This window comes from Carettochelys insculpta, chromosome 11 (assembly GCF_033958435.1).
Source record: "Carettochelys insculpta isolate YL-2023 chromosome 11, ASM3395843v1, whole genome shotgun sequence".
Lineage (NCBI taxonomy): Eukaryota > Metazoa > Chordata > Testudines > Carettochelyidae > Carettochelys > Carettochelys insculpta.
The window spans coordinates 50,340,811-50,367,527 of NC_134147.1; the positions used below are offsets into that span (position 1 = coordinate 50,340,811).

Here is a 26,717-nt window from a genome sequence, read left to right on the forward strand (position 1 = left end):
ATTGTGTCCCATTTATTGTCCTCATTCCAACAAGTTTCTGTGATGCCTAATATCAATATCCTTCTCTAATACAAGGCACTCTAGTTTACCCATCATATTATTTAGACTTCTAGAATTTGTGTATAAGCACTTTAAAAGCTTGTCACTATTTGTCTGCCGTTTCCTGATTCTTTTTCATGTGATTGTTTCTCATCTGATCCATTCCATACTTTATCCTCTTCCTTCCTCTCTTCCTGACTAAAACCTAGACAATTTCTATCAATAGACTCTCCTCTAAGAAGAGCCTCTGTCCAATCCAAGTTCTCTACTGCACCAATCACTTTCTCCCATCTCTTAGTTTAAAAACTGCTTTACAACCTTTTTAATTACAAATGCCAGCAATCTGGTTCCACTTTGGCTTAGGTGGAGTCCAGACTTCCTGTATAGGCTCCTTCTATCCCAAAAGTTTCCCCAGTTCCTAATAAAGTTAAACCCCTCCTCCTTACACTATTCTTTCATCCACACATTGAGACTCTGAATTTCTGCCCGGCTACCTGGCTTTGTGAGTGAAACTGGAAGCATTTCTGAGAATGCCATCTTAGAAGTCCTGGATTTCAGTCTCTTTCCTAGCAACCTAAATTTAGCCTCCAGGACATCTCTCCTACCCTTTCCTATGTCATTGGTACCTACATGTACTGCAACCACCAGCTCCTCCCCAGCACTACACATAAGTCTATCCAGGTGTAACAAGAGGTCCACAACCTTCTTATCAGGCATGCAAGTCACCATATGGTTTTCCTGGTCATCGCAAACCCACCTATCTGTTTCTAAGGGTTGAATCTCCCATTACTAACACCTGCCTTTTCATGCTGACTGGAGTTCCTTCCCCCAGGGAGGCAGCCTCAGTGTGAGAGGACACCACAACATCATCTGGAAGGAGTGTCCCAACTATGGGATGGTTTCCTTCTGCTTCCATTGACTGGTCCCCTTCTCCAGAGCCTTTCACCCTCCTTAACAGCGCAGGGACTGTCTGACTGGAGGTGGGACAGTGTCTACAGTGTCCTGGAGAGCTTCATCAACATACCTCTCTGACTCACTCAGCTCCTCCAGTTCAGCCACCCTGGCCTCCAAAGCCTGCACTTGGTCTCTGAGGGCCAGGAGCTCCTTGCACCACATGCACACATATGCCACCTGGCCATGGGGTAGGTCATCATACCTTCTACATTGGATGCAATAAACAGGATAGCCCACAACTCTGCTGCTGGACTTCTGCCTGCATTTTCTATAGATAATTAGATTATATAGGGGGGTTATTTAAATGTAGTAGTTTGGGGTATAGTTTAATATAAACGTTTTAAGAATGTCAAAAGGAACAGGCTCCCCTCTCAACTCCCCTTCTAAATGCCCCTCTCAGAACTTCCTCCTGATTGCAATCACTCTGTTTGCAAGCTCCCCTGGTTACCTACTAGCAGGCTTTATAAGCTCTGGCCTTCCTGATTGGTAGCCCCGCCCAGTGGTAAGTTGCCTTAGAACTTGGAAAAGAGGACACTAATGTGGGATATGACTGAGGTCTATAAAATCATGATTGCTGTGGAGAAAGTGAATAAAGAAAAGTTATTTACTTGTTCCTATTCCACTAGAACCAGTGGGTCACCACATGAAATTAGTAGGTAGCAGTTTTAAATGAAAAAAAGGAAGAGTTTCTTCATGTGATGCGTCGTCAGCCTGTGGAACTCCTTTCCAGAGGATATTGTGAACACCAGGACTTTAACAGGGTCCAAAAGAACTAAAGTAAACCCTTGACTTAACAGACGAATGGGGGAGAGGGGTGTCCGTTTATGCTGAAAGTCCATTAAATCGGAAGGTTTACTGTAAATAAGAAACAACATTTTCTATTGCAGAAAGATGGTATCAAGTGCCCACCCACCCTCACCAGACTCCTGCAGCCCCCCTCCTCCCCAAGTAAGTGCCAGTGACTCACCAGATCTGTAACCACTGGAGCCGGCCTCACCATCAGAGGATCCCAAGCTGGAGACCCTGATACCGCCACTGTGGCTTGGAGCCCCGCTGTGGCCGGAAACTCCATTGCTGCTGTGGCTTGTAGCCCTGCCTGTGTGTGCGTGCATGTGCATGCGTGTGCACTGGAAGAGACTTAATAGCCGAGATCAACAAGACGGGGTGTGAGGCAGCAGGTGTGTAACTGGGTAGCGTAAGGAACTCCACCTTGCAGGAATTGCATTTAAGTTTAGATTTTATGCTTTAGTAAAATAACCCTGAGCATCAAAAAGTATTCCTCCATTGCCCCCTCATCTGCCCTGCTCTCCTGTCTAGAATCCTAGGTCTGGAAGAGACCTCAGAAGGTCACCAATTTGAGTCCCTTTCTTCTGCCCCCCTCACCTCCCAGTGCTCTGAGCTCTCACCTGCTGTAGGGCTTTTTTGACGAAGGGCAAGGGGAGTCCCTGGGTTCCATGACTTCTTATTAGACATCGCAGAGAAGGGCCCAGCAACTCAAACACCAAGCACACATGTAGGATAGTCAGGGAGTCATTGAGAGAAAGAGAATTCTAGCCTCAGTCACTTTGTTCTTAGCTCAACAAGCCTCAGCCACCATCCTATACACTTCCAGACTGGCCCCTGGTCCCTGCTCCCAGATGCCAATTATGCTCCTCCCCCAGGCTGGCCCCAGCCCTGTTCTGCTGACATTTATGTCCCCCCCAGACAAGCCCCAGGCTCCTGTTCCTCTGCCACTTAGGCCCCTTCATCAGACTGTCTCCTGCTCCCAGCTGCCATTCTATGCAAAAGCACCCTAGCCACTTCTCTCCCATTCCCAGCTGTCCTTGCCACATCCCAGCCCCTCACTCCCAGCTGCCGTCCTACATACCCCAGGCTGGCCATTTGCTCCCAGTCCCAGGCCTGTCTGTCTCATGAGGACACAGATAGTCTGTTTAACAACATAACATTATATCCGGCTGATGGCATTGGGGGCTCATTCTCTTACCAACCGAGAAAGTCACTATTCTTATCTGAAGGATATGTAAACCATTTGCTCCGATCATTTTAAAGTCATCAAGACAGTGGATGATATTCTCCCCTGCCTGGTCCTTCTTCTTCATGCTGCTCACCTGAGAGTGGGTAGAAAAAAACACTTATTAAGTGAAACACATGTAACAGATCTCTCCTGCTGTCCCTGCATTTTATCCTGTCATCCACCACCATACTGTCTGAGCCTCTTCCATGTAAGGCCCTAGTGAAGGCTCTGGTATTGGTTTCCACTCTCTTAGGGTTAATAGATCTGGTTAGGATATTCTGTTTGTGGTTTTTTTTATTTTGTTGTTGTTGTTGCTTAAGTTGAAAGTTTAAGTGTACATTTTATTGGTGAAACCCAACAATGAGGGAACTGAACAACCCAACCAGAGTTAGTGGATATTCAACAACTCAGAAAAATGATCATTAGAAAACAGTGAGAGGGGCACTGTTTCCTGCAGCAGAAACAGAGAGTGGCTCTACTTATTGGTATTGTAACCGTAGTTCTTCAAGACATGAGCGCAGACATATTTTCCTTCCAGACTCACAAGCAATTACCATAGGAGGTGGGACTCACAATTTAGCTAAACAGTGACTGCAGAACTGGCTTCCCAAAGTTTGTATCAGATCAAGATGCAGTAAAAGCAGGTACAGCTGACCAAGTAGCAACCCTGCAAATGTCCAACACTGAACTAGCTCTACTATTGCCATCACTTGGGTCCTCATCATCTGAGCTCACACGGTTTGAGCTACTTCAAATGCTGATGTACTGTAGTAATTTATCCACTTGTAAATAGTTTTCACAGAGACCTCCTAGAACTCTCTCCACACCCACTTTGATCCATGAAGGAAACAAATTAGGTGGTGCCCAAAAAGGTTGATTTCTGTCTAGGTAGCATGGTGAGCATTGTCTCATATCCCACATATCCAGACATTCTTCATTTGTGCTGGTGTCCTGTTTAGGAAAGAACTCTACCAAATATATCATTGGGTTAAGGTGACACTGAGAAACCACTTCTGACAAAAAAAAAAATTGGATGTAGCCACAGGGCCACCCTGTTCTTGGAAAACTGCACTCTGCCATTTAAGGGCTGCAGCTTGTATCTCCCTTAGGCTATGGCTAAACGAGCATTCCTCTCTCGAAAGAGGCACGCAGATGAGGAAATCAAAAATGCAACTGAGTTCTTTGGAAAGGGGAACCTGCAAATTAGGCACCAGATATGTAAATCTGCACCTCATTTGTATTTTTGTTGTCCTTCATTTGCATGTCTCTTTCAAAGACACAGCCTAAATGTCTCTTTGTTCACATAACAGCTGTAAGGGAGGCTATCTTCTGTCACAGGCGGGACAGAGAACAGTTTGCCAGGCATGGAAGGCGGGCTCATGAGGGGAGCCAGGAGGGTATTAATGTCCCACAAGGGAATCAGCTGTCCAAGAAAAGGACAAACCTCAGAGGCCATGTCTACAGTAAGAGATATCTTTGAAATAGCCATGCTAATAGCCATTTTGAAGACTACTAATGAGTTGCTGAAATGCATATTCAGCCCCTCATTAGCATACCACCAGCCACGGCACGTCGACATTTCCGCTTTTCACTGCCGCACAGCTTGTCCAAACAAGGGTCCTTATTGAAAGAACCCCGCCAACCTCAAAATCCCCTTATTCCCATCTGCTGATAGGAATATGCATTTCAGTGCCTCATTAGTGTTCTTTGAAATGGCCATTAGCATGGCTATTTCGAAGATTTCGCTTAGTATAGACATGGACAGAGAGATGAAATGGCAAGATTGCTGTCAAGTGAACCCACAATCAATTGAGTGAGAGACTAGAAGAATCAGAGTGCAAACGGTACACCAAAATATCCTGAATACAGGCACATGTTAACCGGTACTCCTGAGCAAGACATCAAATTGGAAAACACTTCCACTTATTTCCTCTATTAGAGGTTTTCACCTTGTTAAGCCACAATAATGCAAGACCATGAAAACATGCTTTCTCCTCATCCAGCCAAGCATCACCCACACCAGGAGATGACGAGGGCTGACTGCTGGATATGAATCTTCATCAGAGGGCTGAGTCAGTAGATCAGGATGAAGAGGTGGAGATGCGCGAGACCCAACCAAGACCCAATAAGGCAATCTGCAAAATATCTTTGATGCTGTTTACAAATGTAAGAAATATGGACAACAAGCAGGATGACCTGGTAGTCAAGGTATATGAAGAAAATTATGACTTAATTGGCATCACAGAGATTTGGTGAGCCAGCTCCCACAACTGGAGTATCAGTACCAGGGAAACAACTTGTTCCAAAAGGCCACATGTAGGGGAAAAAGAAGGCAGGATTGTGCTGTACATCAAAAATGTATCACTTTCTCGAAGATCCAAGGGGAAGTGAGCAACAGATGAGGCAGGAGTTTCTGCATGAAGGTCACGAGGGAAAAGAAAAGTAACAATGGCACAGTGAGGGTCCATTGTAGACCACTAAATCGGGAACAGGAAGTGTATGTCAGGCTACAAAAAGATAAGCTTAGCTAACTCACATAAGCTAATATTAGTGGGACATTTTAACCTCCCTAATTTCTGTTGGAAGTCTATTGCAGCAAAACAAATTTGCCCTGCAAATTCTTAGTGCTTGTAGGGGACAGCAGTCTGACAGAAAGTGGAAGAAACAACTAGTGCTAGGCTATGCATTTAGTATCTGCTTTCGACCAACAGTGATGAAGTAATTGTGAATGTGAAGGTTGCTTGGGAACTTGAGAAGAAGCTATCATGTTTTAACAGGAGTGTTGTGAGCAAGTACCAGCCGAGAAGCCATTCTTCTGCTCAATTCCGTGCTCATTAGGCCTCAATTGGAGTATTGTGTCCAGTTCTGGGCACCACATTTCAAGAAAGATGTGGTGAAACTGGAGACAGTCCAGAGAAAAGCAACAGGAATGATTAAAGGTCTGGAGAACATGAGCTATGAGGGAAGACTGAAAGAACTGGGCTTGTTTAGTTTAGAAACCAGAAGACTGAGAGGGGACAAGATAGTAGGTTTCAAGCACCTAAAAAGGGGTTACAAGGAGGCAGGAGAACAATTGTGCTCCTTGGCCTCTGAGGACAGGACAAGGAGCAATGGGCTTGAGGTTTAGGTTGGTGTGGTGAGGTGCAGTGGCCTCCCCCTGATGCTGAGGCAGAGGAGGCCTCTCAGAGACCTTCACATGAGGGTCCAGAACACCTGTGCCCCACCCCACAGCAAGCAGTACCTGGGTCCAGAAGTGCCAGAGGTAGGGCCTGGAACTCATTAAAAGGCCAGCCCCCAAGCAGAGTGCAGGCTTCTGCTGGGCTCCTGTGAGCAGGAGCCAAAAGGCCCCTGCCAGACAGCCCAACCAGCCACATCCACCCTGACCAAACTGTGGGGCTACAGCCAGGCCTGCCTTTGGCCCTGTTTCCAGACCTACTGGGGCCCTCTGGCCCTCAGTGAGCCTCATGCCCTGAGGACCAGCCTAAGCCAGTGAGCCTGCCTGCTGCCGGCTACCCTGAAGGCCCAGACCTACCTGATCCTGCGGGTTTCCCCCGCTGCTGATTCCCCTGAGGACTGGGACTAGCATGAGTCTAGGACCCTGCCTGCTGCTAGTGATCCCTAGCCCTCGGACCTGCCAGAGCCTACGATTCTGTCCCCCATCCACAACCCAAACAACGTGGAGCTGCCCAGCTGGCTGTACCTGCCGGCTGCCACGTACCCAGAGGCCACCCACCTTCCAACCTCCCTGAAGACTCTGACTCAGACCAGTCACTGATGGAGGGGGAGGTAGGAAGTGGCCCGGTGGATGCTCCACCATAGCCCATGGTGGTATGTTGCAGTCTGGATCACCACTGCCCGGCTCCTGTTGAGAGCTGTTGTTAAGGCCCTGGGCCAGGGCACAGTGGAGTGGGTGGGCCTGTGCCCCCTTTCCAGAGAGGTCATCCCTTGCATCTCCCGGCCCACACTGCCGTGGTGGTGTGCTTGCCACTCTGCCCTGCTGCAGGGGAGACCCTAGTGCACCGGGCTGCCCAGCTCTGCTGAAAGGAGCTAGGCCTTGTGAACTGCTGCCCCCCCCTGCCCCAGGGCCAGGCCTTATAAATGACTTTGCTCAGTCCTGCTGTAAGGTGCTGAACCCATTAACTGCTGCCCTTCCCAGAGCCAGGCCTTATAAACAGTTTTGCCCAGCCCTGCTGCAGGATGCTGAGCTCATCAGCTCTTGACCCGCCCTGCCCCAGTGCTAGGGGTTATAAACTGTGCAGCCCAGCCCTGCAGAAAGGTGCTTGGCTTGCCAGCCCATGGACTTTTAGAGGAGTGCTGTAACCATTCTTGCCCTAAGGCAGGCGGACCCTCTGGCACCAACTGCTATAGTTGGACAGTAGGAAAAACTTACTAGCTGTCAGGGTGGTTGAACAGTTGAACACTGAAATAAATAACCTACAGAGGTTGTGTAAGCTCCATCACTGGAGATATTTCAGAGCAGGTTAGACAGACATCTACCGGGGACAGTCTAGATGGTGCTTGGTCCTGCCATGAGGGAAGGGACTGGACTCGATGACCTCTCGAGGTCCCTTCCAGTCTAGTGTTCTGTGAGTCTGTGATGTGATACAATTGAAGAGTGTGTGGAAAGGTGGGCATGACAATAGCATAACAGTAGGCAAGGAGGACAAATCAGAAAAAGATGATCAAGGTGAGCAAATCAGAGAGTGGAGGGGTGGGGTGGGGGGAAGGTCAAGAATTAGATTGAGCCAAGTATGCAGACTTGGCTCCGTCTAATTCTTGACCTTCCCCCCCACCCCTCCACTCTCTGATTTGCTCACCTTGATTATCTTTTTCTGATTTGTCCTCCTTGCTTACTGTTTTTGGTTCTCTGTGCCTTAAATATTGAGTCTGTTCTGGTCTGGCTGTGGTCTGAAGAAGTGGGTCTGTCCCACGAAAGCTCACCTAATAAACCATTTTGCTAGTCTTTAAAGTGCTACTTGACTGCTTTTTGTTTTGATAGTGTATAGACTAGCACAGCTTCCTCTTTGTTACTATACAAGAAATGGAAGGAGGAGCAGGACACAAAGAAAGTATGCATGGGAATAGATAGCTGTGTTAGTCTTTATCTTCACAAAACAAAATGTTTTGTCTTTGTGTTAGTCTTTAAAGTGCTACAGGACTGCTTTTTTTGTTTTATGACGATACAGACTAACATGGCTACCTCTCTGTGACTATGGGAATAGTGGGAATGTGTTGGGAGAAAATTGGGAAAGCCAAGGCAAAGAATGAGTTATGGCTGTAAAGATATGTTAGTGACAACAGGAAAGAGTTCTTCAAATATATCTAACAAAAAAGAAAAATCAAGAGCAGTGTGGCTCCACTGCTCATGGGAGGTGAACTGGTAACAGAAGATAAGAAGGCACAACTGCTCAATGCCTACTTTGTTTCAGGTTTCTCACAAAAATTAATGTGTGACCAGGCAACTGGTGAAGTTACCTCAGATAACACAGGGGAAGGGATGCAGGATAGCATAAGTGAAGGACATAGAATCCTAGAGCTGGAAGGGACCACAGGAGGTCATTGAGTCGAGCCCCTATCTCAAGAAGGATCAATCCTAACTAAATCATCCCAGCTAGAACTTTGTCAAGCTGGGACTTAAAAACCTCTAGGGATGGAGATTCCATCACCTCTCTAAGTAACGCATTTCAGTGCTTCACCACTCTCCTGGTGAATAAGTTTTTTTTCCTAATATCCAACCTACAGCTCCTGCTCTATAACTTGAGACCATTGCTCTTTGTTCTGCCATCTGTCACCCCTGAGGACAGCCTCTCTCCATCCTCTTTAGAGCCCCCGTTCAGGAAGTTGAAGGCTGCTATCAAATCATCACTCACTCTCTCTTCTGCAAACTAAATAAGCCTAAATCCCTCAGCCTCTCCTCAAAAATAATGTGTTCCAGCCACTTAATAATTTCTGTTGCCCCCTGCTGGACCCACTCTAATGCATCCACATCCTTTCTATCCAGGAGCGGAGGAAGGGCAGACCTGGATGCAATATTCCAGATGTGGCCTCACTAGTGCTGAGGAAAGGGGAATAATAACTTCTCTAGATCTGCTGGAAATGATCCTCCTAATGCACACCATTATGCTGTTAGCCTTCTTTGTTACAAGGACACCTTATTGACTCATATCCAGCCTCTTGTCTGCTGTAATCCCCATGTCCTTTTCTGCTGCACTGCTACTCAATCAGTCAGTCCCCAGCCTATAACAATGCTGAGGGTGCAATCCATCCCCTCATCCAGGTTATTAATAAAATGTTGAACAATATTGGCCCTAGAACCAGTCTTGGGGAACTCAACTTGAAACCAACTGCCAACGAGACATGGATCCATTCATAGAATCATAGAACAATAGAGCTGGAAGAGACCTAAAAAAACCATCGAGTCCAGCCCCCTGCTCTAAGCAGGACCAAAGCCATCCGATCAGCCCCGCCAGGGCTTTGTCGAGGCGAGACGTAAACACCTCCAGGGATGGAGACTCCACTACTTCCCTGGGTAGACCATTCCAATGCTTCACCACCCTCCTAGTGAAAAAGTTTTTCCTAATCTTCAACCTGGACCCTTCCAACCACAACTTGAGACCACTGTTCCGTGTTCTGCCATCCGTGACCACTTGAACAGCCTCTCTCCAGCATCTTTGCAGCCTCCCTTCAGTAAGCTGAAGGCTGTTATCAAGTCCCCCCTCAGCCTTGTCTTCTGCAGACTAAACAGTCCCAATTCCCTCAACCTTTCATTATAAGTCATATGCTCCAGCACCCTAATTATTTTGGTCGCCTTCCGCTGGACACTCTCCAGTGTATCCACATCCTTCCTATAAATGGGGGCCCAGAATTGGACACAGTACTCCAGATGCGGCCTCACCAAAGCCATATAAAGAGGAATAATCACTTCTCTGGATCTACTGGCAACGTTCCTCTTGATGCAACCTAATATGCCATTAGCTTTCTTGGTTACAACGGCACATTGTTGACTCATGTCCAGCTTCTCGTCCACTACAACTCCCAGATCCTTTTCTACAAAACTGCTACTGAGCCAGTCAGACCCCAGCCTGTAACAATGCTTGGGATTCTTCCGGCCCAAGTGCAGGACTCTGCACTTGCCCTTATTGAACCTCATCAGATTTCTTGCAGCCCAGTCTTTCAATTTGTCTAGGTCAGTCTGGACCCTGTCCCTACCCTCCAGTGTATCTCTCTCTCCCCCTAGCTTAGTGTCATCCACAAACTTGCTGAGGGTGCAATCCAACCCCTCATCCAGGTCATTGATAAATACGTTGAGTAAAACAGGACCCAGAACCAAACCTTGGGGCACTCCACTAGAAACCGACCACCATCCCAACATCGAGCTGTTGATCACTACCCGTTGGGCCCGACCATCTAGCCAGCTTTCTAGCTATCTTAGGCTACGTCTACACGTGCACGCTACATTGAAATAGCTAATTTCGAAGTAGCGACATCGAAATAGCCTATTTCGATGAATAACGTCTACACGTCCTCCAGGGCTGGCAACGTCGATGTTCAACTTCGACGTTGCTCAGCCCAACATCGAAATAGGCGCAGCAAGGGAACGTCTACACGCCAAAGTAGCACACATCGAAATAAGGGAGCCAGGCACAGCTGCAGACAGGGTGACGGGGCGGACTCAACAGCAAGTCGCTCCCTTAAAGGGCCCCTCCCAGACACACTTTCATTAAACAGTGCAAGATACACAGAGCCAACAACTAGTTGCAGACCCTGTATATGCAGCACGGACCCCCCAGCTGCAGCAGCAGCAGCCAGAAGCCCTGGGCTAAGGGCTGCTGCACACGGTGACCACAGAGCCCCGCAAGGGCTGGAGAGAGAGTATCTCTCAACCCCCCAGCTGATGGCCGCCATGGAGGACCCCGCTATTTCGATGTTGCGGGACGCGGATCGTCTACACGTCCCTACTTCGATGTTGAACGTCGAAGTAGGGCGCTATGCCCATCCCCTCATGGGGTTAGCGACTTCGACGTCTCGCCGCCTAACGTCGATTTCAACTTCGAAATAGCGCCCAACACGTGTAGCCGCGACGGGCACTATTTCGAAGTTACTGCCGCTACTTCGAAGTAGCGTGCACGTGTAGACGCAGCCTTACACTCCATGTATCCAATCCGTATTTCCTTAACTTATGGGCAAGAATGTTGTAGGAGACTGTATCAAAGCTTTGCTGAAGTCAAGGTATATCACGTCCACTGACTTCCCCATGTCCACACACCTCATCATAGAAGGGAATCAGATTGGTCAGGCACAACTTTTCCTTGGTGAATCCAGGCTGAAATTGTGAAATTTCTTTTGGACACTGCTGGCCTAGTGCCAGAGTCTGGGACCTGATCTTGTCCATGAAGACAGGGGGAAAAAAAAAGCAGGTTTACCCACATCACCTGTCACAAGATTGCCTCCCTCAACCAGTAACAGCCCCACAGCCTCCCTGATCACCCTCTTATTGTTAACATGTCTGTGGAAACCCTTCACATTCTTTGCTAGCTGCAGTTCCAACTGTGCATTAGTTTTCCTGATTACGCTCCAGCATTCTTCAGCAATGTATTTATACTCCACCTTAGTCATCCATCTACGTTTCCACTTCTATACACATCCTTTTTCAGTTTAAGTCCACCAAGGATTTCCTTGGTAAGCCAAGCTGGTTGCCTGCCTTATTTGCTTTTCTTACTGTGCATTGGAATGGTTTATTCCTTCAATAAGGTATCTTTAAAATACTCCCAGTTATCCTGAATGCCTTTCCCCTTTATATTAGCTTTCCAGGGGATTCCGCCCATCAGTTCTCTCAGGCACTCAAAGTCTGCTCTTCTAAAATCAAAGGTCACCTTCCTTCCTTTTATTGGGATCCTGAAATCCACCATGTCATGATCACTGCAGCCCAGATTGCCACTTTCATTTCTCCTACTAGTTCTTCCCTGTTTATGAGCTGCAGGTCAAGCTGTGCACAGCCCCTGGTCGGTTTCTTCAGCATTTGTACCAGGAAGTTATTCCCAACATTCTCCAAAAACTTCCTGGATTGTCTGTGTGCTGTTGTATTGGTCTCCAAACAGATATCAGGGTGATTAAAGTCTCCCATAAGAACCAGGGCCTGTGATTTGGAAGCTTCTCTTCATTGTCAGAAGAAGTCCTCATCTACCTGATCTGGTGGTCTTTTGCAGACACCACCAAAAACATCACCTCTGTTCCTTCTGCTTCTAAGCTTAATCAGCTGGCTTTTCTCCCCCTATATACTGGAGCTCTGAGCAATCATACTGTGCCCTTATGTGAATTCAGACCAGAGGGGCTGGATGTTATTAAACCAAGTGTACTGAAAGAGTTAGCTGAAGAAATCTTGGAGCCACTAGCAATAATAGTTACAAACTCAAGGATGACAGGAGAGGTCCTGGAAGACTGCAGAAGGGTTAATATAATTTTTGAAAAAGGAGGAGCCAGGAAATATATCCTAGTCAGCCTTCGATAATGAAGAATCTTTGAGAGCAATGTATAGACCAGGGGTCAGCAACCCCTGGCATGGGTGCCAACAGTGGCACACAAGTTGATTTTTATTGACATGAGAGGTGGGAGCTCAGCCCTGCCCCTCCTATCCCTTGCAGCCAGGAACTTGCTCAAAGCCAGGCTGCCTCTGGATTAACAAAGACCTGCTAATGCTACTAACCACCATCTAAACAGTACAGCTCTGCATCCTAATTTATTTATTAATGAAGATGTTGTGAGCAGGACTTTTAGTAACTTTAAAAAGTGTCACTGGCATGTATACTGTACACACAGATCAAAAGGTCAAATTTCAGCACTCAGCCTCAGAAAGGTTGCTGACTCCTGGCATACACCATTCCATGTGTGAATACTGGAAGGATGAAAAGGTAATAATTAGAAGCCAGAATGGATTTTACAAAAACAAATCTTGACAAACTGCTTGAGTTCCTTTTGTGACTGTTTTTGTGCCTGGGGGAATGCAGTGCACATATATACATGGACTTCGGCATGGCCTTTTCCCACATGACATTTGGATAAGCAACCTGGAGAAATGCAGGCTGGACAGCACTAAATGGCTGCTAAATTGGCTAAACAACCACGAAGAGTAGCTATTAATAGCGTGAAGCTCAAGACAGCTACGAACAAAGCAGACTGAATCACAGAATCATAGACCACTAGAACAGGAAGGGATCTCAACAGGTCATCAAGTCCAGCCCCCTGTCCTCATGGCAGGATCAAGCACCATCTGGAAGAGCGTCCTTGATAGGTGTCTGTCTAACCTGCTCTTAAGTATCTCCAGTGATGGAGATTCCACAACCTCCCTCAGTAACTTACTCCAGTGTTTGACCACCTTGACAGTCAGGAAATTTTTCATAAATGTCAAACCTAAACCTCTCTTGCTGCAGTTTAAGCCCATTGCTTCTTGTCTTATCCTCAGAGGCCAAGGAGAACAATTTTTCTCCCTCCTCCTTGTAACTCTCTTTTAGGTACTTGAAAACCGCTATCATGTCCCCTGTAAGTCTTCTCTTTTCTAAATTAAACAAGCTCAGTTCTTTCAGTCTTCCCTCATAGCTCATGTTCACTAGACCTTTAATCATTCTTGTTGCTCTCCTCTGGACCTTCTCCAAATTCTCCATATCTTTCTGGAAAGACTGAGAAGAGCTGCAAAATGATCTTCAAAAAAAACAACTAGGTGATTAGGCAACAAAATGGCAAATGAAATTTAATGTTGATAAATATAAAGTAATGCACATTGAAAAAATAATCCCAACTAGACATACAAAATGATGGAGACTAATTTAGCCATAACCACTCAAGAGAAGGATCTTAGAGTTATTGTGGATAGTTCTCTGAAAACATCCATTCAATGTACAGCAGCAGTTTAAAAAAGCAAACAAAATGTTAGGAATCCTTAAAAAAATGGATAGAGCCTAAGACAGAGAACATCTTATGGCCTCTATTTATGTCCATGGTACGGACACATCTTCAATACTGAGTAAAAATGTGGGTGCCTCCTCTCAAAAAAGATACATTGGCATTGAAGAAAGTTCAGAAAAGGGCAACAAAATGATTAGGGGGGTGAATGGGTGCCATATGAAGAAAGATTAAAAAGATACAGACTGTTCAGTTTGAAAGAGGAGACTGAGGGGCAATATGATAGAGGAAAAGCTTTTGATACTGTTTCTTGCAACATTCTTTCCATAAGTTAAGGAAATATGGATGGGATACATGGACTGTAAGATGTATAGAAAGCTGGCTAGATGGACGGGCCCACCAGGTAGTGGTCAGGGCCTCAAGGTCTGGTTGGCAGTTGGTTACAAGTGGAGTGCCCCAGGGATTGATTCCAGGGCCAGTATTGTTCAATATCTTTATTAATTACCTGGATCAGGGGCTGGATTGAACTCTCAGCAAATTTGCAGTTGACACAAAGCTGGGGCGGGGGACAGGCAGATATGTTGGAGGTTAGGGATAGTGTCTAAAGTGACCTAGATAAATTGCAGGATTGATGCAAAAGTAATCTGATGAGGTTCAACAAAGACACTTGCAGGGTCCTGCACTTGGGATGGAAAACTTCCAAGCATTGTTCCAGGCTGGTGACCAACTGCTAAGAAGCAGAAAAGTACCTGGGGATTACACTGGATGAGAGACTAGATGTGAGTCACCAGTGTGCCTTTGTAGCCAAGCAGGCTAATGGCATATTGGGGTGCATTAGGAGAAGCATTTCCAGCAGCTCTAGAGAAAGAGAAGTTACTCACCGTAGTAACGGTGGTTCTTCAAGATGTGTCCCCGTGGGTGCTCCACAATAGGTGACGGGCTTGCCCGGTGCCGCAGATCGGATCTTCCAAGCAGTTTCTGCCGGACCGCGCATGCGCCGGCGCGCGCCGCTCCCTTGTGCACTCCTGGCCATGTGCGCGATCCGGTCCCCACCAGTTCCTCGACCAACCGCCTCGGGTGCCCCTGCAAAACACTAACAGAGATCCGAAGCGGGGAGGATGGGCGGGTAGTGGAGCACCCACGGGGACACATCTCGAAGAACCACCGTTACTACGGTGAGTAACTTCTCTTTCTTCTTCGAGTGTCCCCGTGGGTGCTCCACAATAGGTGACTACCCAGCAGTAACCCAAGATAGGTGGTGGGTAATCGGATTATGTGCAGCTTGTCCCCGAGAGGACCGCTGCAGAGAGACGGGTATCCTCTTGGAATACCCTGTGAAGGGCGTAATGTTTGGCGAAGGTGTCGTAGGATGACCAGGTCGCCGCTCTGCAAATGTCTCTTAACACAACGCCCTTGAAAAAGGCTGTTGATGCCGCCACCGCCCTGGTGGAATGAGCCCTGGGAGTGGCCGATAAAGGAGTCTTTTTGAGCTCGTAGCACATTTTTATGCAGGATACAATGTGCTTCGAGATTCTCTGCGAGGAGAGACCCTCTCCTTTCGATTTGGGAGCGAGGGAGACTAGAAGTCTATCCGTTTTCCGGAAGGACTTGGTCCTGTCTACATAGAAGGCTAGCGCCCTCCTCACGTCCAGGAGGTGTAGGCGCGCCTCTTCGTTGGAGTTATGAGGCTTTGGATAAAACGAGGGTAGAACAATAGGTTCGTTGATGTGAAACTCGGAAGAAACTTTGGGAACAAAGGCTGGATGCAGCTGTATGGTTACCGCCTCCTTGGAAAAAACAGTGCAGGGTGGCGTTGCCATGACTGCCGCGAGCTCGCTCACCCTACGAGCTGACGTAATTGCAAGAAGAAAGGTCGTCTTTATTGTAAGGAGGCGGAGGGGAACCGTGGCCAAGGGCTCGAACGGTGGTCCCATCAGCGTGGTAAGCACCAGGTCCAAGTTCCACGAAGGTGGACTCGGTTTCCGAGGGGGGTAGAGGTTTACCAACCCTTTGAGGAACCTGGTAACCATAGGGTGGGCGAACACCGTGTGCCCTTCCTCCTCATGTCTAAATGCCGAGATGGCGGCAAGGTGGACCTTTAACGAGGATAGCGAGAGTCCTCCTCTCTTGAGGTCCAGTAAGTACTCTAGAATTGTAGGTATAGGCACCGAAAGGGGGGCCAGCTGTTTGGTAGAACACCAAGCCGTGAAGCGAGTCCATTTTTGTTTGTAGGTCTTCCTAGTGGAAGTCCTCCTGCTACTTTCTAGGACTTGCTGTACTCCCACTGTGCATGTGCTCTCTAGGGAGCTGAGCCATGGATTAACCACGCTTGCAGTTGCAGGCTTTGGGGGTGCGGATGCACTATGGACCCCTGGGCTTGCGTGAGCAGATCCGGTGCCACCGGAAGAGGCAACGGTGGACAGTCCGACATGCGCAGGAGTAAGGGGAACCATTGTTGGTGATCCCATGTTGGGACTATCAGGATCATCCGGGCCCTTTCCCTCCTGGCTTTTTGCAAAACTTTGTGGATCAGCACTGTGGGAGGAAACGCATAAAGCAGGGGGCCCCCCCACGGGATTGCGAACACGTCCCCCAGGGACCCCCATCCCAGTCCTGCCCTGGAGCAGAATCGTGGGCACTGCTTGTTGTGCTGAGTGGCAAACAGATCTATTTGGGGAAAACCCCATGCGTGGAAAATCGTCCGTAGCAGGTCGGGACGGATCTGCCACTCGTGTGGGAGCGCAAAACGCCTGCTCAGCTGGTCTGCCTTCACGTTGTGCGCACCCGGCAAGTATGAGGCTTTCAAGATTATATTGTGGGTGATGCACCAGTCCCATAAGCGGATTGGTTCCGCGCATAAGGCACGGGATTGAGCTCCTCCTTGCCTGTTTATATAAAACATGGCGGAGGTATTGTCTGTACTGATCCCGACGACTTTGCCTTGTATGTGGTCTCGAAAGTGTTTGCAGGCGTTGAACACCGCTCTGAGCTCTAGTACATTGATGTGTAGTGACTGTTCCGTGGGTGACCACAGTCCTTGAGTCACCTCTTCGCCCATGTGCGCTCCCCACCCTATGAGGGAGGCATCTGTAGTGAGAAAAACCGATATTTGCGGCTGGTGGAAGGGTACCCCTGTTAGCAAGTTCCTGGGGTTTACCCACCATTGCAGGGATTTGCGCACCCCGGCTGTGGGCGACACCACCCTGTGAACGGTGTGTACTGCCGGTTTGTATACACTCGCCAGCCAGTGCTGCATGCTGCGCATGTGTAACCTGGCGTTCTGCACTACAAACATCGCCGCTGCCATGTGGCCCAGCAGCTGCAAGCACGTCAAGACCGGCACCGTAGGGCTGAAGGTGATGACTTGCACGAGAGAACCGATGGCTCGAAAGCGAGCCTCTGGTAGGTATACTCTCGCTGTAACCGAGTTTATGCGAGCCCCTATGAACTCTATGTCCTGTGTGGGGTCTATTTGTGATTTTGCCAGATTGATAACCAGGCCAAGTGAGGAGAACGTGTTTGCTGTGACGCGTATCATGCGCAGAACCTCCCCTTTCGAGGCCCCTTTGAGCAGGCAGTCGTCCAGATACGGGAAAATAAATACCCCCTGTCTGTGCAGGTAGGCTGACACCACTGCCAAGGTCTTGGAGAAGACTCTGGGGGCCGAGGAGAGGCCAAACGGTAGGACCTTGTATTGGAAGTGTTCGTTGCCTACCATGAACCGGAGGAATCGCCGGTGAGCCGGATGGATGGTTATGTGGAAGTACGCGTCTTATAAATCGAGGGCTGCGAACCAGTCTCCATCGTCCAGTGCTGTAAGGATGGAGGCGATCGTGGTCATCCAAAAACGTTGTTTGCGCAGGTACCTGTTGAGGCCGCGAAGGTCTAAGATGGGCCTCCAGCCTCCTGTCTTTTTCTCCATGAGGAAATACCTGGAGTAGAACCCTTTCCCTTGCAGTTGCTCCGGCACTCTTTCCACCGCCCCTATGAGCATGAGATGGTCCACCTCCTGCCTGAGCCTCGCTACCTGGGAGGCCTCCTGGAGGTGGGGCTTGGGTGGAGGTCGTGACGGTGGGAGCGACTGGAAGGGGATGGCGTACCCCGTGGCTATGATCTCCAGCACCCATTTGTCTGTGGTGATCCTTTGCCACTGGTCCTAGAATGGTCGGAGGCGATGGTGGAATAGCCGCTTCGGATAACCTTGTGTGATGGTAGTGATGGCGCAGCCCTGGATCTGTATGTCAAACTTGGTGGCCTTTGGCCCCGCGCCGAGGACGCATGGCTCTGTTGTGAGCGTCGCCTGGGAGTTCTGTACTGCTGGTGCTGTTGATGTCGCCCTTGCTCGTAACCCCTGTGATACTGGGGGCGCTGTTGCTGGTACTGGTACCGCCTTTGCTGAGGGTAGTACCTTTTCTTTGTGTATGGAGGGTTGTAAATCCCCAGGGTCCTGAGTGTGGCTCTTGAATCTTTACTGGAATGAAGGACCGAGTCAGTTGATTCAGCAAACAGCTTCTGCGAGTCGAAGGGAAGGTCAACTATCTTCGCCTGCAGATCCCTCGGTATACCCGAGGTATGGAGCCAGGACTCCCTTCTCATCACCACTGCGGTTGCTGTGGAACGTGCTGCTGTGTCCGCAACGTCCAAAGCAATCTGAATTCCCGTCCTCGCAGCCGCGTAGCCTTCTTGCACTATGGCCTTGAGGACCGGCTTTTTGTCCTCTGGAAGCGAGTCCATGAGGGAGGTTAACCTGGAATAGTTGTCAAAATTATGGTTCGCTAAGTGCGCTGCGTAATTTGCCATTCGCAACGTTAAAGTGGAGGAGGCGTAGACCTTTCTGCTGAACAGCTCTAGCTTCTTGGCATCTTTGTCTGTTCCCCCTGTTTTAAATTGAGATGTTTTTGATCTTTGTTGCGAGGACTCCACCACCAGGGAGTTTGGCTGTGGGTGACTAAACAGGAACTCCATGCCCTTCGCCGGCACGAAGTATTTCTTATCCACTCTTTTTTGGACAGGCGGAATAGTTGCAGGGGGTCTGCCATATCATAGTGGCGGACTCGAAGATCGCTTCATCAAGCGGTATTGCTACTCTGGAGGAGGCCGGAGGTCTCAAATTTTTGAGGAGCTTATGGTGTTTCTCTTGCACCTCTGCTGTCTGCGGTGCCGCCGGTACCGGCGCTTCTTTAGCCGCCGCCCTGCCTGTGGTGCGGGGCGGCTGGCTGATTATCGGAGGCTGAGCCGCTTCCACGTGGCTCTCCGTGCCGCCGCCGATCAGCTGTTGCTGCGGCTGGGGGCTGCTTGCTCCTCCCGTCCCACTCACTGTTGCTGCCGGCAGGGATCGGGCTGGAGAGACTTTCCTCCGTTTTTGCGCTGATGGAGTGAGGGAGGCAGCTTTCCTTTTAAGGGCCCCGGAGGGTCCCTCCTGCTGCGGCCGCTCCGGCACGTCTGGCTGGAGGGCCTTATCAAGAAGCAGCATTTTAATCCGCATTTCCCTGTCTCTCCGTGCTCTGGTTGTTAATTTAGCACAGAAGGCGCATTTCTGTGCCACATGGGACTCCCCCAGGCACCTTATGCATAGACTGTGCCCATCAGACGCTGGCATCGCGTCTCGGCAGGACTCACATTTTTTAAAGCCTGAAGATGACATTGTTGGTGAGTCTTTGAGTTTTTAAGCGGGTACTTAGCACCTTCTTTGTGCTGTCTTCCCCGTTCGATGGCCTGCCTCAGCAGGAGGGCTGATGGCCGTAGCTCCTGGCCTCCGGCACTTGTTACTGGGACTGGACTGAAGCTGTCCCGCTCGTAGTTTGTTTGTTGTTGCTTTTTTTTTTTTTTTTTTTTTTTTTTTGCAAAATAACAACCGGCTAACTCGTAGTAGCCTAAGTACCTGAAAAACTTTTAAAGAAAACAGATAAAGTCGTTGAATACGCTATTTGGCCTTAGCCTAGTCGGATTCCGTCTGCAGCCGACGGCGGTTAAGAGGAACTGGCGGGGACCGGATCGCGCACATGGCCAGGAGCGCGCAAGGGAGCGGTGCGTGCCGGCGCATGCGCTGTCCGGCAGAAACTGCTTGGAAGATCCGATCTGCGGCGCCGGGCAAGCCCGTCACCTATTGTGGAGCACCCACGGGGACACTCGAAGAAGAAGTTATTTTTTTCCCTCTATTCAGCACTAGTGAGGACACATCTGGACTACTGCATCCAGTTCTGGGCCCCCCAGTATAGAAAGGATGTGGATGTATTAGAGTGGGTCCAGCAGAGGGCAACAAAAGTTATTAGGGGGCTGGAGTACATGACCTACGGCAAGAGGCTGAGGGACTTGGGCTTATTTAGTTTGCAGCAGAGAAGAGTGAGAGACAATTTGACAGCAGCCTTCAACTTCCTGAAGTGGGGCTCTCAAGAAGATGGAAAGAGGCTGTTCTCAGTAGTGACAGATGGCAGAACAAGGAGGCATGGTCTGAACTTACAGTGGGAGAGGTATAGTTTGGATATGAGGAAAAACTATTTCACCAGAAGGGTGGTGAAGCACTGGAATGCGTTACTTAAAGAGGTGGTGGAATCCCCATCCCTAGAGGTTTTTAAGTCCCAGCTTGGCAAAGTGCTGGCTGGGATGATTTAGTAAGGGTTGATTGTGTTTTAGGCATGGGACTGGACTAGATGACCTCCTAAGGTCCCTTCCAGCCCTAGGATTCCGTGATTATAAGATTCTGTGAAAATCATGACAGGTGTGGGAAAAGTGAATAAGGAAAAATTATTTATTTGTTCCCATAACTTAAGAACAAGGGCTAACCAAATGAAATTAATGGGTAGCAGGTTTAAAATTAACAGAAGGAAGTTTTTCTTCATGCAACACGTAATGGGCCTGTGGAAGAGGCTGTTGTGAGCACCAGGAGTTTAATAAGGTTAAAATAAATAAATAAATACATAAATTCATGGAGGTTAAGTCTATCAATGGCTGTTATCGAGGTAGAAATGGTGTCTCTAGTCTCTGTGTCAGAGGCTGGGAATGGGCAACAGAGAAGGAATCACTTGATGAGTACCTGTTCTGTTCACTCCCTCTGGGGCATTTGGCATTGGCCAGTGTTGCAGGACAGGATACTGGGCTAGACTGACCTTTGGTCTGATCCAATATGGCCATTCTTATGTTCTTATTCATTGGAGAAAGGTCTCCAGCGGGATTTCACAGGGACCCTTGTGTGGTCGGTGGTGTTCGACATCTTTCTCAATGATCTGGGTGTGGGTGAAGAGAGCGCTCTGATCAAGTTTGCAGGTGACACGAAGCTGGCTTGCAGATGGCTGCCCATATTTTGGAGGATATATCTAAAGTTCAGAGGGGTCTTGATAAACTGGAGAACTAAGCTACAGACACAAAGTGGAACTGAACAAAGATGTCAGGTGCGCCTGTTGGCTTAGGAAAAACAAATGTACGAATGCAGATGGGGGGAACTGGCTGGGTGGCAGCACTGCTGAGAAGAATCTGGGAGCTGCGGTGAATCACCACTTCAACAGGCGTCAGCAGTGCAAGGCAAGAGCACTGCCCTATTCAGCGCTGCTTAGGCCTCCGCTGGAGTCCTGTGTCTAGCTTTGGCCAGCCGTGGACAGAAAGCGGGCTGAGGAAGTGGGAGGGATCCAGAAGCAAGTGACAAAGCTGATCCAAGGGACAGAATGCAGCCACACGAGCAAAGGCTGGAATACTTGGCGTCTGTTTAGCTGAGAAAAGAGGAGATTAAGGAGGGATCTGATACAGGTCTTCAGATGTTTGAGAGGATACCCCAAAAAGATGGAGAAAAGTTGTCCTCTTGAGCCACAGAGGGCAGGATGAGAGCCAATGGGTTCAAAGTGCAGGAGAGCAGATTTAGGTTAAATCTCAGGAAAAGCTTCCAAACGGTGAGTGCAGGAGGCCAGTGGAACAGAGGTCTTGGGAGGTGCTGGCAGCTGCTCACTGGAGGTTTTCAGGAGGAGTCTGGAGCCAACTGTTTCAGATGGTTCACCACGACACATCCTGCGTCTTGGGGGCAGGGTGGTGGTGGTACTGGACTAGATGACTGTTGCAGTCCTTTCTAGCTCTGTGTTGCTGATGCTGCCATCGTCAGTACAGGACTCAACAGACACCGCAGGGCCAAAGCCAGAAGCAGTTAGATGGACTGGTGCCAGGAGTCTACATGGAGATGCATGTGCCTCTTCCGAGGGGCTACACGTCGTAAACTGCCCACTTGACGATAGTCCTTGGAGGCTTAGTCTGCAGTCCAGCCCCAGCCTCTGGGGCACTCCAGTCCTGTGGTTCAGACAATAACACCCTCTCTAAGGGATCTAGGGCACAGTGACCTGTTTACTCCCCCACTCAGGCCCAATAACCTAGTCACTCCCTCAGTCCGGCCCAGTCATTCAGAGTCAGCACCAGCAGTCTAGTCTTTATAGTTTGTGCTTCCCTGTCCTTAGGGTCACCAGGGTGGGGGTAGGGAGGTCCGGTCAACCCACTCCTCTGGGCCACAGCCCAGGGCCCTGCTGGTGGTGGACATGCCCCCAACCATCGACTCAGCAGAGAATCCCTCCAAACACACCAAGCTCCCTGGGCCGCCTTCTGGCTTCCTGCTCCTGGGCTACTTCCTTCCCCTTTCCAGCAGTGCAGGGCATTGTTTGGGCTCAGGCTGCTGCTCCCTCAAGCTCAGGCTGCGACTCCAGGTGCTACTCCTGTGTTAGAGCATGAGCTCATTCCCCTGCAGCGGCCAGCCCCCAGCTGATCAGCGCCTCTGGACTTTATATTAGGGCTGAAGCTGAAGCACACCCAGCAGGACCACGTGGAAGGGGGTCCTTCTCCACCCAGTAAGCCTGGCCACTACCACCCTGGGCTAGTACAGGTTTGGTACACCCTGTCAGAGCCATGGTGAAATCCTAGGAGAGGGGATGATCATGTGAGGTTCTTCTGAAACACTATGTCTCTTTGCAAGGGGACGCACCGGGTCTGGCTGGAATTGGGCCAGTGCTACTATGCTACATTAACAACGAACTCTAGACCACAACCTCTGAGAAAAAGTGATGAAAACAGCAGATGAAGTAGAGCGTCGCTCAGACGCTCGACACTAAGAGTGAGCCAGCAGTGAGAGAGGTCAGCCTGCCACTAGCATGCAATAGTGAGGAGACGGGCAAGAGCCACAGAGCACGAGCACCTTCGCATAGGTACAGTTAGGCCAAGTCCTCCCGCTTCTGCACACTGGCTGCTTGCACACCGTCAGGTCCCCTGACAGCAGGGGCAAAGCGGACCATTGCCATGGGGGCCCGGTCTTTTGAAGGGGCCTGAAGCTGCAGTCGCTGCCACTGCTATTTGGGCAGTGGCGGCAGCCGGAGCTCTGGGCCCCTTTGAAACACTGCAGCAGTACTGGTCCGGCTGCCTGTGGCTGTAAGTGGGGGTTGGGTGGGTGGTGCCCTGGTCTGGGTGGTGCTGAGGGCTGACTGCCCTGGGCCCCAGCCCTTTCTGGGCATGTGCTGCCAGGCCACCCTCCCATCTTGCCCCAGGGCCCAAGGCAGCTGTCAATGCTGCTACACACCTGAATGGAATACACGTCTGGACCCATGCAAAGAACAACAGAATGATCATTAAACATGCCAGGAGATGAGTCCATGGGATGGGAAGCTGTTTTACAAGCATTTGCTGGACTGAGGCCATTTTCTATATAGAGTTGATGTGTTCCCCTTGCTGCCAGCCAGGAACCCTCAGTCTGAGACCTTTGGGGAGTTGGGCTGGTATTGCAGAGCTCTGGAAACAGATGCAATCCTCACAGTGCAGGCAACAAATGAGCCAACATGCTGCAACCAGGGAAAGTACATACACAGTGGAGGAGAGAGATTTCATCCTGGGCGGCCTCAGCAAAGCTCTCCCCACCCTTGGCTACCTTCACAGCTACAAGTCTCTTCTTTCTGTGGAAGGAATCACACCAGCAGACCAATGCACAACAGTGCTGTCCATTCCAGCTTTTCACCATGCACCCCGGAGGAGTCTATGGCTTTCCATTCCCTGTAGTGACCCACTCTGCCACTGAGCAGCAGACTCACTCCCACTCACTTTGCTGGAGCCCTCTTGAAACTGACTGCTTGGGAAATAATCCCTCCTAGCTGTGCTAGCTATGGTGATCCACTGTCATCAGCACCCAAACACCCACAGTCCTGGCCAGGCGCTTCCTCTGAGCTGTTTGTTACTCTGCCCAGCTGGGGGGGGGGGCGGTCTTTCCTCCCTCTCCACCCTCGATGGGCTGTGAACAGCCCTTGACAGTCCCATTCCACAGAGTTCCTTTCTTTTGTGCTACTCACGCTGTGTCCTGGCACAACCAGACTGTAGAGAAGTAGCCGAAGCCCAGCTTGTGCACTGCCTGGTATCTTCCATTGAACGTGTCTCCCTTCTGCACAGCGTAGTAGCCTCCTACAGAGACAGATCACAAATAGTCCCACTAGTGGGACAGGGCTGCAAAACACCACCAAACAGAAAGGGGGATTGACCTCCACTATTCAACCCACAGTCTTCAAATCTGCCATGCTGAATGGCAGGGACATGTGGGTATCAAACTAGTAATGCTCCCTGGGACTCACCTGCACAGTACTCTGCAGGGTCCTCTTGGCATCCCCACTCCTCCATGCCTGGGGCTTGCTGCAGTCTTTCGGGTGAGCAGGTGGTGGGACCAGAGACCTGACACTTGGAGCAGACGCAGCATGCTCTTTGGCATTTTACTCCTGTAAATAGAGTTAGGTATGTGCATATGTGTTGGTATTTTAGCCTGTGTGCTTCCCTTTGCAGTTTATCAATTCTTCCTTTTGAAGCTCATCTTTGCCCCTCAGCCTCTCCCCTCTGTATCCCTTTTTCCTTCTCGCTTTTCTCAGAATTTGGGGCTAGGTTATGAACATTTCTGGCATTTCCTGAGAGATTAGCAAGATTTTTTTTAAAGATTTCAAAATAGGGACACAAAGATGACTCTGGAAGCGTGAAGCTGATTGCAGGATACAGCTAAATGAGAGACAGAGGGGCAGGAGGCTCAGGTTTCCTGCTGCCTTGCTTAGATTTCCCAAGGATTAATGGGGATTGAAGGAAAGAGCCAGCCATTTGCTCTGCCAGGCTAAAGTGCTTGCCAAGCCTCCTGCAGAGAGAGCGAGCGAGCGCAGAGAGAGCACAGTTTGAGCTCAGCAGTAGCAGGGCACGGGTCTCTAATGTTCAGACAGTTTAACTGAGCTGCAGATTTTTCATGTTCTATTTTAGCATTAAACAGTTCATGTGATGGGAAAGTCCAGTATTCTGCAGCCTAGCTCAGCCCAGGACAAAAGCTAATTGCCTATAACACAAGTGTACCTTGAAATAATACTCAAAACCTCTGTGAAATCACTGTTCTGGAACATAAGTAGCCAGTCATTTTAAAAATAGCATGCAACATAGTGATTTGTGCTAAAGGTTGGTCTGTGCAGTGGCCATCTGGCAATTTTCATTAGTTTGTCATATGAAGAATGATTAAAAAGACTGGAACTGGTCAATTTAGCAAAGAGAAGAGTAAGTGGGGGAGACATGACAGAGGTCTAAAAAACTATGACAGGTATGGAAAAAGTGAATACAGAAAAGTCACTTACTTGTTCCCATAACGTAAGACCATTTTATTTGGGGGTCACCAAATAAAATTAATGGGTAGCCGGTTTAAAATTAACAAAAATTTTTCTTCATGCAGTGCAGGGTCGGCCTGTGGAACTCGTTGCCAGACGATGGTGTGAAGAGCAGGACTTTAACAGGGTTCAAAAAAGAACTAGATAAATTCATGGAGGTGAGGTCCATCACTGGCTAGTAACCAGCATGGGGGAATGGCGTCCCTAGCCTCGGTTTGTCAAAGCCTGGGAATGGATGACAGCAGAGGGATCACTTGATGATTACCTGTTCTGTTCACTCCCTCTGGGCATCTGGCGTTGGCCACTGGGCTAGATGGACCTGTGGTCTGACAGATTGCGGCCATTCTTGTGTGCATATGTGTGTGAGAATCTTAACAGAAGTGATGTTCGTTTGTCTGATTATAATTTTAATACGTTAGAAATATTGCCCTTACATTCTGGTAAAACCCTAGTTTACACTTGAAATTTACTAGACTAGGAACAAGAAGAAGTCCTGTGGCACCTTATAGATTAACAGCTATTTTGGAGCATGAGCTTCCATGGGCAAAGACCCGCTTCGTCAGATGCATGAAGCAGGTCTTTGTCCATGAAAGCTCATGCTCCAAAATATCTGTTCATCTAGAAGGTGCCGCAGGACTTCTTCTCGAAGATACAAAGTAACACGCCTACCTGTCTGATCCTAGACTGGGAGGTGTGTCTAACTGAGAATTTATTCAGGACTAACTATTTTAGTGTGCTTATTCCAGAATTACTATTTTGCTAACCTCCCAACTGCAGACAAGCCCTAAGAGGACTTTTGCAGAAACTCTGGAGTGGACTTGTGGCTTCTTTTTAGTGCTTTACCTAAGAGTATTCACTATACACTGCTCTACCATCCTTAGTAACAAAGCTGTCTTTAAGGACTAACCCATCCAAGCAGTAGCTACATATCTTGTTGATGCTGGGTGAGCATGGGGTGTGAAACAGATTCCCTGACCTGTGGCTACATTCCTGTAAAAGGAGTCCGGGACTGCAGATGTCTCCACTGCTTTACGATCTCCTGCTTGAGACTGAAGAAAGGAAGAACAGATTAGAATATAGCATGAAATGGGACCTACTGTCTCTAACCTACTTCCCTTCTTAGTTCTCTGAATCATAATTCTTTACCTCAAGCCTCTCTCGCTCGGGACAACGTTCCAGAAGCCTCA

At 49.0% G+C, this 26,717-nt stretch overlaps 1 protein-coding gene across 1 annotated transcript in view; it reads right to left on the reverse strand.

Annotated features, from left to right (window-relative positions):
• Positions 1–24,601, reverse strand: part of LOC142019219 (SRSF protein kinase 3-like) — a 58,642-nt gene extending 34,041 nt beyond the window's left edge. Inside the window, exons 1-5 of the mRNA XM_075005783.1 lie at positions 24,478–24,601; positions 24,202–24,310; positions 23,724–23,811; positions 3,014–3,101; positions 2,400–2,506 (exon numbers count right to left, since the gene is read on the reverse strand). Of these exons, the coding sequence (XP_074861884.1) occupies positions 2,400–2,506; positions 3,014–3,101; positions 23,724–23,811; positions 24,202–24,310; positions 24,478–24,523 (438 nt within the window). The 5' untranslated portion in view covers positions 24,524–24,601. The remainder of the gene's footprint in view (positions 1–2,399; positions 2,507–3,013; positions 3,102–23,723; positions 23,812–24,201; positions 24,311–24,477) is intronic.
• Between the last annotated feature and the right edge of the window lie 2,116 nt (positions 24,602–26,717).